We start from the raw sequence: 12,216 nt of genomic DNA on the forward strand, positions 1-12,216 counted from the left end.
TGCATGAACCAAATTCAGAAAAAAGGATCACGGTGATAATTATCTACCTAGCTTGTCCATTTAAACTCAAGTGTGAGATAACACGCTTCTGACTTCTGAATCTTAGTAAATTTATTTGCCACATTACATCAAAGGTTAAGAATCATATATTACCTCTTCTTGAGAAGAAAGAATGTGAAGCAAAAGCAAAACCAACTGTAAGAACAAGTCCTGCAGCTCCTGCAGCCAAGTAACCTGCATTCACCAAAGAGACAACAAATCAAGCTCACCTGTGTGCAATCACACTGGTCCATCATACTGCAGGACACTTCTGTAAAACTCATTAGCAGAAGGTAAGGTGGAGAGATTGCACATAAAATATGGTGTACTCTGTCGAAATTAAGATTTTGACCATTGCTTTGGTTTATTGTCTTCGTGATCTTCTCTGTAATGTACTCTAAATGTTTAAATGTACTGTTCTAAGAAAAATGAGGTTGTCACAAGACTCAAAACCATTCAGAAAAAATTCAAAACTATAGTGCAAAAAATTTTGTAGGCATGGAGATTGTCAAGTAACAGACATGCACCCTTCACACCAGCTACATTACCTCTGCTATTTCCTACACTGAACTCTAATTACAAAACATTCTACAGTATTTTGATTTGACTTAAGAAATAGATTACAATTAAAGTTGCAGAAGGGCTTTGGTCATTTTTCTCTTCAGGTTAAAAGCCACACGGAGCTACTAATTTATAAACAACACGCCATGCATTAAGCCTTTCATATTCATGACTTGCTCCTGTTGGTTGCAAACAAGTTCCTCAGGCAAAGAAACACCAACCAAAGACACCGCAGACATTAAATCTTCCAAGCCATTCTTGTGAAGATAGAGAATCAAACAAGGAAACAAAATATAAATGAGTTTCAAGTGAAGAAAGAGAAATAAAACGGGTGAATTAGTAAGCTCTCAATATTGATACAATCGTGATATGATTAGGAGTAAAGCCCAGACGAATCGCTGCACCATTGAAGCAGCTATCCAGACGAGTGCTGGAGCAAGCCCAGATGAATTCAGCACTAGCATTGTCCTCATTACAATATGTCTATTGTTGCAGCTGCCCACTTCATATGACTGTGATATGGAGGGCCGTGCAGATAAGTCTGTGTATAAGTGTTGGTAAACAGATTTATCACTTTGACAATTTGTATACTTCAATCCAATGGACTAGTTATGACAAACTGTTTTGCAACAGTTGGATAGGTCACTAAGGCTATGACCTTCCTCTGCACATAGAGGGGGAGCTCCCTTGTATGATCTAAATTTAGATTTTTAGATTAAAATTTATCAAATAATAAAAATTTATTACAATGATCCTTGATAATGAATATACAAACAATTATCAAGAACTCAAACAAAGAACTTGTTAAATTCCATCATTGAAACCAATAGACCACACATAGATATTCAATGGTGTAAATCTGACTTTAAAATCATCATCATATTTCCAAGATACCAAAGAAAGATATTTGTAATACAAATCAGATTTTAATAACAATCTGCCTTCATGAGATGGAAAGGATTATAATGGATACTATATTGTCAAACAATGAATATAGAGAATAGCATCTGAATGCACAGTAATGATTGACAGCACCTCCAAAAATCATTTTGTATTTATTTAATGAAGCTATACCAACAATATGGCTGTTCCAAAATTCAAGAAGTGTCAAAAAGTCCTTTTTACAAAGTCATTACTTCCTCATATAGACTTGAGGTTCTAGTAACTACCTCACTTGAGGTTAATAACTAACTTCCATTTACGTATTTAAGGTGAGATTAATTAACCTCAAAATTTTATGCAAAAGAGGTGAGTTAATTCACCTCCCTAAAATTAACCAATTAAGGATAATAACTAAAATTTGAGAACAAGCCATAATTACCAAAACTAAAACAATGTACAAGGCCACTAAAGAAATTTAGATATTTGAAACATGTTGTAGAATCACTATGAATCAGCTGATTTGCCTTTGAAGGCTCTATACGTGCTGAAAATTTCTGCCATTGGCTCATAACAGGAAATGAAGACATTGTCCATCCTTAGCTTTGTATTGTAATATTTCTCCTGTACCTCATCCAGTGCATGCTGATAAGACTGAAATATTGCAATCTCCCAAGGTGACTGAAACCGTGTTGAGCTTCTTCATAGTCTCTGCATCAGACACTCTGCTGACAATCTCCAAATGAATTCTAGTTGTGAGCATGTCTACCAGAATTTGCCAATCAATATACTCAAGATTTGTCACTGTTTCTCCTCCTGAAATAATGACAATAATTTCTTCCAACACTTCCATTTGTGTTCTTTCACATGATGTAATTAATTTCTCATACTTGTTCACTCCTCTAGTGATGTTCAGAATTTTCCAGCATATACTCTTGTTCCACATGTTTGACTGGTTAGCACCTGGATCAGTCATGATATCCTCAGAAATTAGAATATTCATATCAAGTTTGGATATTTCCTGTAGCTAATCTACCACTCCCTGCCGAGCAATCTTTCGTTCCTTTGCTGCCTCAAGTTCCTTAGATATTTCTTGCTCCTGGATAAGAATTCTCTCATGTACCCATATACCCTTTTTGCTTCAATTACAAAATCTGAAGCTTCTTTCCTCACTTGATTAATCCATGATTTCAGCATTTTACTATGAGCTTTTTGGTTTGTCATATTTTCAGCCACTGTCTTTTCAAGCACACCTTTTGGGCCAGTTGGAGTAGATGTAGAAGCTGTTGTTAAAGATGCATTAGAATGATCAGCCATGGAGGAAATGTAGGCTACCAAAGTCTCTTTGATTGTTTCTCTTTCTGGGTTCTTTGTAACATTTAGGTTGCACAGACTTCAAAATTGTGGAAGTCTCCTTCCACTGCAGGTAGTCCAAGATCTATTTTGCTTACACTGAAATCTTTTACATTTGCCTCTTCTATATTCTTTTCACTAGTTGGCTCTGCTATTCCAATGCACAAATTGCCAGAAGTTGTATCGACAGCAAGATTAGACATGGTCTTTGTTTTCTTCACCTTGGCAAATTTTTGAAGCACATTTGCCGCTGTGTCTAAAGGCCAGAGGAACCACCTATATTAGTCCTTTCTTCATCTGTAAACTTTTCTGTAACCATGTAAATGAAGATGCTGACAGCAATTCCTGCAAGTCAATGAATCGCTGATTAGCTGATAATGCTAAGTTGGATGCGGTTGGCATTGGATCATTCACTTGTGTTATATGTAATATCAATCATTTGTGTTTCTTAAGGCATGAACTCATGGGGAGGGGATCCCATGATTAATGGTGAGGGAACAATTGGGATCAGTTGCTCATTGTTGCTAGGAGGCTCCTATATAGTTAAATTCTGATTAGTACTTCCTTCTTGAGTTACCTCATTAACTTTGTCCTTTGGCTTTGTTCTTTTCTTTCTAACTATGAAATAAACTTCACAGGCCTCAGATAACTCACTTGGCCTGTTAGGATCTTCATTACCGCCGTTATCTCAAGAATTAACTTGTTGGGCCCGCTTGTTTGCAATTACTCCAGGTGTCATCTTAAAAGATTCCCCGTGGTTGCTATTCCTCCCGGTAGACTTACTTCCTTTGCTTGGAGGTCTAGTTCTTGTATTTTCAAGCATCTTTTGTCTTACCCATTCCTTGTTGGACTAACTACCAACATTCACCTTCAGGATTTGTGACATGGCTTAACCACCTCGTGTTTTATAAGTCTAGTGGTTGTATTGAGCATTGACAAGTCGATCTTTTGGTGCAACGGCAACCCTAGCTTGAAACAAGCGGTGTCAGAGCTTGGTCACAAGTTCAAATCTCCTCCAGTAACACTGGGGGGGATTGTTAGACTAACCACCAATGTTCCCCTTCAGGATTCGTGACAAGGCTTAACCACCTTTAGTGTTCTACAAGTCTAGTGGTTGTGGTTGTATCAGGCATTGACAGGTCAATCTTTTGGTGCAAGTACAACCCTAGCTTGTAACAAGTGATATCAAAGCTTGGTCATTGGTCTATATCTCCTCGGGTAACACTAAGGGGGGGTAGTTGGACCAACCGCCAACATTCCCACTCAGGATTTGTGACATGGCTTAACTCCCCCTGTGTTCTACAAGTCTAGTGGTTGTATCGGGCATTGACAAGTCAATCTTTTGGTGCAACGACAGCCCCAGCTTGTGAACATTCCTCGGTTCTCTCGATCACATAGGTTGCCCTCCCTTCTAAATTCTTCAATTTAGGAATTGGACCAATCTACAGGTGGGATTTCCAGTAGTTGTATATTTTCATAATAGAAGGGATTGATTTAGGAGCATTCAACATCTTCTATGCCCGTTACATCAATATCCACCTTGAAGTCTATCACCTGTTTTAAAGTAAGCCTCATCCAATATCTTCTTCTAACTTCGAAATCATCTTCACAGTCTTCCCTGAAGTCTTCTAGAGTTGGAAAGTGATTAAAATTGGAACTCAACTTCAGATCATTTACTGTTGAGATCATTTACTTAGCCTTTGTTGTCAAAGGGGAACCGCATAGTATATGAGTATAAGTTGATCTTTGCAACAGATATTTTTATGCTCTTTGCATCTACAGAAGTATCACACCTATAATGCCCAATGCCAATGGAAAAAAAAATGCCATCTGACCTCCTCTTTTTGCAAAGTTCATTGATTTGGCTAATCTATCTACACATCTCAATCAATACAAGTTTATCATCAACAAACCTGCATAGCATAAGCAGGTAACCAGCATAAGCTGCCAACTGGATAAAAGTTAACTTTAAGGATTGTATAAAATAGCTCCCGAGCTGCTGAATCACTATTGTTGCCTCTGAAGATATCTTGAGCCTTATGTTTCCCTGAAGCTCTCTAAATGTCAGCATAGAAAAAGCATCATTCACTCTTCTAAAGTAATGGCAACTGAGAATGGTAATTATTAATAAGAGTTACATCATCAGAAACACCACCCCTATTGATTCACGGCCAACTCTTCATCTCGGCTATAGTATAGAAAAATTAAGAGGTCATATAGAAGTGATTATTTGATTCTAATTCTACCAGTTGGTTATGTAAAGAATCACTGATTATTTCAGCCCAATCAATGTATTGCTTTCCTTCAGATACCATATTTATGAATAAGAACATCCAATCTTCAAACTCGCGAGAATCTTTGTTTCCCACTATTCTGCTCAGAAATATTACCATGTTTGCAACATCTTCCATTAACAAGGACATGTGAATGGATTTGGATAGTCGTGACCTTCCCCTTCTAGGTTGCACTAACCATGATCTGGCTATAGTATTAAGACATTGTTGAGAAGATTGTTGAAGCATCAATGCATGGGCTTCATTAATTGTTTTAGGAACTTGAAAAATAAAAATCTTTAAGAGTGGTTTGTTGATTTTTCTTTTGATTGGAATTTTGTGAACATTGTATACATGGTAATCAAAATCATATGTAGTTTTATTCAAGTTCTCATGGATTTGTAGGGAATTTGGAGTTTTCGTGTTGACGATTTTAGTGTAGTTGATGTACCTTCAGTTGTAAAACCATTATGTGCCTTTTTCTATTGATTTGTCTACGAAGACATGGTTTTATTTTTTGAGTGTGTTATTCTCATCAAAGTATTCTTTAGCAAACTCTTTATCCATATCTGCAAATTGGTATCTGATGGGTAACCAGAAAACAATAGCAATAGAAACTGAGTCTAGTTTTGCTATCACTTTATCATTAGTTATAATTATCTCTCTGGTGCCTGGATGATAAGCCTTCATGCATTCTATCACCAACTCTGGACACTGTATAGATATAGGATGACCACCTGCTCAAGCTAAATCGCTATCAAGAATCTATGTAGCCATCTCAGTTTTATTCTTACTCTCCATAGGCACCCAAAAATTCTAAATGCTGACATTTCCCAATATGGTATCTCTGATATCCAGGAGTGTACTTTTGAAAATGGGAACATAATCAGGTATTTGTATTTTATTTCACCTTACTACTTTTGAAACAGGTTGCAAATAGATATACTTTAATGGTACTTTGATACCTTCATCTTTGTCTTCTCAAACTGATGTTGTTAATGTTGATTAGACTTATGTCAGTTTTGAATATGTATATCTTTTAATTTTCTCTGTCTTGAATAATATACTGACTGTTATTTCTTCTGCAGGTTATAATCAGAATGGAGATAATAATTATATTTCACAAATATAGACATGAATCTGAAACAATAATGAAGAATTCTGATTATTGTGTTTACAAGTCTGAATATGAATATCAGAGAGTGATCGAACTTCAAGAGGCTTTACACTAATTGATTGCTGTACTTGCCTCTTAGTCCAATAAGACTAGATATAAATATGAATATGACCAAGGGGAGGGACATGCTAATAAATAGACATGCCTCACATATGTGGGGACGTTTGTTCATTAACATGTCTCCTTAATGGTGTCCATTCATTATCTTAAGCAAGCCAATAGTTATCGGCAATTAACAATTAATTAACAAAGGCAATTTATATTCAGTCGATACCATAATCGACACCAAACACAAGCAAGTTTGTCAGACTCAGGTCTGATGTATATCGATACTCATAATCGGCAATATTAATTGCTAAACAAGATTGATTATACTTGGAATAAATGGTAATTTTAATCTATTTATGGATGATAATTAAATTCACAAATGAGATCAATATAATGATATTAGTTTAAATATTAAATGTGTATGTATATATCAATATACACAATGTATATTAATATATATACATGCATATACTTATATCATTCTATTGATAATTATTATCCATAATCATCTGACCGAAGCTATCATTTTCAACACTCCCTCTTAGCTAAGGAAGATAAAAGTCCATCCATGTATATCACAATAAATCCATTTATCGTGAGAAGATCTATCACCTTACTTGGATATCAAGAGGTGTGATACTTAAGAATATCAAGTCACGTGACATTCTTCATAGCTCAAAATTCCATGTTATGGTATGTGCACTGACATCAAGTCTCATGATGTCTATCATGGTATATTCATGGATACAATATCGACCTTGATTATCTCTTAAAGATCATTATAATCTTCAAATGATATCAAGTCTCATGATATCTATCAAAACGTCCACGAGATATAAACTATCATCACATGTCCACGGATACCAAGTCACATGATCTCTATCACGATAATGAAGCAAATCATTGTAAAGTCGTCACATTACAATGTTAATTACAAATGTTAATTACAAATGTTCATTATTTGAAAAGTTATATATATATATATATATATATTAGTACAAATAAAAATAATTTGAGACTCAATCTCAAATTTGACTTATATTTTCAACCATAACAAGTTTGTTCTAGAAATGTTCAACTTTTACCCTAGAGAGAGGTTTGGTGAAAATGTATGTTGTCTGATCACTTGTACTGATATACTCAAACTGAATCACATTCCTTTCTACCATGTCCCTAACATGGTGATAAGGAATCTCGATGTGCTTTGATCTTATCCTAGAACACTAGATTCACTAAAAGCTTGATGCAACTTTGATTATCACAATGGATAATGGTAGGATTCAGGGGCTCACCAAATAATCCCACAAGCAATTTCCTGAACCATACTGCTTCTCTTGCTCCCATAGAGGCTACAATGGATTCGACTTCTATAGAGCTTTGTGCAGCTGATGGTTGTTTCCTGTTGATCCAAGAGATCATTGTTGATCTTAGACTAAAGCAACATTTTGATGTATACACTTCCATCTCAATCTGAATCAAAGTATCCAAGTAGATCTAGATCTATATTTTGTATTTAAGACCATATCCAATTGTACCTTGAAGGTATCTTAGAATATGTTTTGCAGCAACAAAATGTATCTCCTTTGGTTCACACATAAATAGGCTAAGAGCATTCACTGCATAACATATATCCAGTCTTATGTTGACCAAATATATAAGTGGTTCAATTATTTGTCTATAAAGAGTGGGATCTACAAATTCTGATTATATTGTTGTTTCCTTCAATTTGTGCAAATTTGTTTCCATGAGTGGTGGACATGGGTCTACATTCCAACATTCCAAACCTCTTCAGAATGTCAATAATATACTTTCCTTGATTAAGAGTGATGTCATCTAATTTCTACCGAACTTCTAATCCAAGAAAGTAATTTAAAATGCCCAAAAGTCCTTCACGTCAAATTTTGAGGCTAGATCCCTCTTACAATAAGAGATTAGGTGATCTTCTCTTGTGATTAGCAGGTCCATATAAAATAAGTATTAACATATCACCATTAATTACCTTAAAGATTTGGATCTACATCATTCTTGGAATCCCTAGTCCCAAAAGATAGTGATCAATCCTCTCATACCAAGCTCTAGGGGGCTATTTAAGTCCATATAAAGCCTTCTTTAATTTGCATACAAGTGATTCAGAATTATGCATGATAAAGCCTTCAAGTTGCTCTAAATAATCATCTTCTTCAACCGTCCATCAACAAATGCAGTCTTCACATCCATTTGATGGCTCTTCCATCATTTAGATGCTACAATAGCTATCACCACTATGACTAAGGTGTAACGGGCAACAGGTGCAAAAGTCTCTTCATAATCAATACCCTCTTTTTGTGGGAAACCTTTGGCAAAAAACCGGGCTTTGTGTTTCTCAATACTATCGTCTGCACCATGTTTGATCTTGAAGAGCAATTTTGAAGAAACAACAAATTTCCCTTTTGGTCTTGCTACTATGTCCCACACATCATTCTTTACAATGGACTGATACTCTTCTGAAATAGCATCTTTCCATACTTGATGTTTAAGAGCTTCTTCAACACTGGTTGGTTTTGATTTTATGATCCTGCTCATCAAGGCAACATAACAAGAGAATCTATGGGGTCTCTTTCCTTCTCTGAAAGTTCCTTTGCATGCTGCATAATTTTCAGCTTCCTAAATCATCTTTCTAGCCCAAAGTGGTCTCTTTTTGTTATTGTTAGGTTCATCTGCTGAAGGAGTTTGATGTTCATTTATAGTCTCTTCGGGAGAATCCCTTTGAACGTCAAGAAGGTGGTCCTCCTTCATATCTTCAGGGGGATCTTGAATTTCTATCTCATGAGAGCTCTTGGATCTCCTAAAAGCGGTGTTTTCCTCAAAGATGACATCTCTGCTAAGTTCAATCAATTTTTGTCCAAGTATGTACATTTTGTAGGCTTTAACTGTTTCACTGTAGCCCACAAATATTCCTTTCTTTAGACCTCTTTTCTTTAGGCACATACATGTAGATAGGACACCCAAAGATCCTTAGATGATTTATGTCAAGTTTGACACCGGTGAATGCTTCTCAGGAGTCTTGTTGTTTAGGAGTGAATGAGGACATCTATTTTGAATGTAAACAGTTGTCCTAGAGGCTTCATCCGAAAATGAAGTTTATATATTTTGATCAAACAACATGGCTCTAGCAGCTTCTACAATAGTCCTATTCTTTCTTTCAAAAACTCCACTTTGTTGTGGATTATAAGGTGCAGTAAACTCCCTCGTAATCCCAGCGTTCACACAAAACTCTTTAAAAAATTCTAAAGTGTATTCCCTCCCATTATCTGTACTTTAACCTTTTGATTTTCTTCCCAGACAGGTTTGCCGCAAAAGCTTTGAATTCCTGGAACCTTTTAAGGATTTCTTCAACCTATTCACATTTAAGGAAGTATATCTAGGTTTTCCTAATGAAATTATCTACAAAGAGTATATAATATAAGAATCCTCCCATAGAGGTTACATATATGGGTCCACATAAATCAGAATGAACTAGTTCTAGTACATTTTTAGTTTTACTAATACTATTTTGAAAAATCTCCTTTGTATTCTTTGCATGCTCCTTCATGAGATTGATTTAATTTGGTTAACCTAGTCACCATTTTCTCTTTTGAAGGTAGAGCGCAAAAATGAAGATGCCCCTAGTCTTTTGTGCCAAATTTCATTTGAATTAGAAGTCTCATGGAGATGCGGCTTGATTTAAATCAGTGCAAAGTTTGTAAAGACATCCATTTCTTATTTCTATATTATGTGCTTTCTTGATAGTGGAATTCTTTGGCCATAGCAGAACTTTTCCATCTATAAAGGTTATTATACCCTTTGTCTTCAAGTGCAGAAATGGAGACTAGATTTCTTTTTATCCCAAGCACATATAATACTCCAGTGAGTTGAAGGGATATGTCTGATTTCAAATTTATGGTGCAGGTTCCACTCCCCTTTGCTGGATAGTTTGAATCATCCCCAATAGCTGAATAGAAAACAAGTTTCTTTGAATCATTTTCTATGTTAGCTTTCCAACTTCAGCAAAAGATGCTTGTTGTTTTGTTCTATTAGGGACCAGGGCACTTTATTGCATCATGTTCATATTGATCGCATCTAAAACATTGTATCTAAGATATGTCCTTACTCTTCTTGGAAGAACCTTTTACATAAGTATTTTTCTTCCTTTTGAAATTCTTCTTCTTTCCTTTCTTATGAGAGTTAGTGTTTAGTACATGAATATCCTCATTTGAGGCATTTTTGGTCGTTTCCTCTAGTGCTCGATCTGGATTCATCTTGTAAGCAATCTATTTTTAACCTACCAAATTTATGGAGTTTTGACTGTGCACTTATTCCCTGAATAAATGATTCCCATGATGTTGGGAGGCCATCATTGTTAACTCCTTATTGGCAATCTGATGACCACTTGTTGAAAGTTGTTCTTAATTCAGCAATCCTCATAGAGTATGCCATGATAATTTCTCCTTTATTCATCTTCACATGGTGAAGATATCTTTTCAATGTGAGTGCTTTGCTAGTGTTGTTTATTTAATATATATTCTCAAGAGATTTAAACATGTGGTATGCAGTATCACATTTCGATATGATTGGAACCATATGATCCCTAACTGCATCCACAATTATTTTCATAGTTTTTCATTGTTCTTGATCCATTGAGTTTTCTTGATAACTCTGAACTTCCAAGATACAAAGTTGAATGCTCCTTCAAGACGACCCTCAAATCTGATTACACTTGACATTATGAAGGATGGAATGGGATTACTTTTTCAAGAGAAAATTTATATTTTAAGTAACTTGTACTCTCAAATCTAATCGGATCTTCCTTAGCAAGGCTCTGATACCATGTTAATGTTGATTAGACTTATGGCAGATTTTAATATGTATATCTTTTAATTTTCGTCTCTTGAACAATATGCTTAATTGGATCTTCCTTAGCAAGGCTCTGATACCATGTTAATGTTGATTAGACTTATGGCAGATTTTAATATGTATATCTTTTAATTTTCATCTCTTGAACAATATGCTTACTGACTATTATTTATTTTGCAGAATATAATCAGAATGGAGAGAATAATTATATTTCACAAATATAGACATGAATCTGAAACAATAATGATGAATTCTGATTATTGTATTTACAAGTCTGAATATAAATATCAGAGAGTGATCAAACTTCAAAAGCTTCACACTAATTGTGCAATGTCCCCTTTTTGGGTTAGTCGGGATTGATACTTAATTTAACCAATTGTAGTGCTCATAGTATAAATTTCAATGATCAAATGATATTATTATTTAGGTTTACATCAGCACGATATAGATGTTATCCAGGTTGCCTAGACACCATCTATGAACTCCCTCAAAGTTTACAGGTCTAAGTTTGTTTCATGAAGATTTACGGAATGCTGACCCCCACCCTCTATTGGGATAAGATCCATTAGATTGGAAAAATACAAACCCCTCCTTAGTAACACTATACATCCTTCCCTATGAGTCAGATAATGATAATGTTGGCGATTACTTTTAGGTTTAAGAAGGAGACTTCGGATGAAATCAAGTCACTTAGACACCAATCCTCAATAGGTGTTCCCTCAAAGTTTATAGGTTCAAGTCCGTTTCACAAAGATTTACAGAACGTTGACCCTGTTGGCCTGAATTTTTGTATAATAGGTTTCGTCTTTGCCCAGATAAAATTTCAGGTTGTGATCCTTTAGTGGTGATTAGGTTTCCAACTAAGTTTGTGTTTTTCTTGGGCTAGTCCCTTTTTCCTTTTAAATTTTCCTTGGCGCGAAAATTTTTTAAAAGGGGGGAAGGAAGTTACGCAGATGTTTTTTATTCACCTATGTTGAATTTGTTGTTTTTAATCCTTGTGAAAGTGTTCTTACC

General features: G+C 35.3%; 1 protein-coding gene across 2 annotated transcripts in view; it reads right to left on the bottom strand.

The window, feature by feature from the left end:
• LOC149576410 (uncharacterized) overlaps nt 1–12,216 on the bottom strand; it is a 115,760-nt gene that overhangs the window by 91,342 nt on the left and 12,202 nt on the right. For both annotated transcript variants that reach the window (XM_089817189.1, XM_089817184.1), the window contains exon 2: nt 154–234. In XM_089817189.1, coding sequence (XP_089673315.1) covers nt 154–234 — 81 coding nt within the window. The remainder of the gene's footprint in view (nt 1–153; nt 235–12,216) is intronic.

This window comes from Cupressus sempervirens, chromosome 1, assembly GCF_028749045.1.
Source record: "Cupressus sempervirens isolate cs-2001-9-10 chromosome 1, ASM2874904v1, whole genome shotgun sequence".
Taxonomy (NCBI): Eukaryota; Viridiplantae; Streptophyta; class Pinopsida; order Cupressales; family Cupressaceae; genus Cupressus; species Cupressus sempervirens.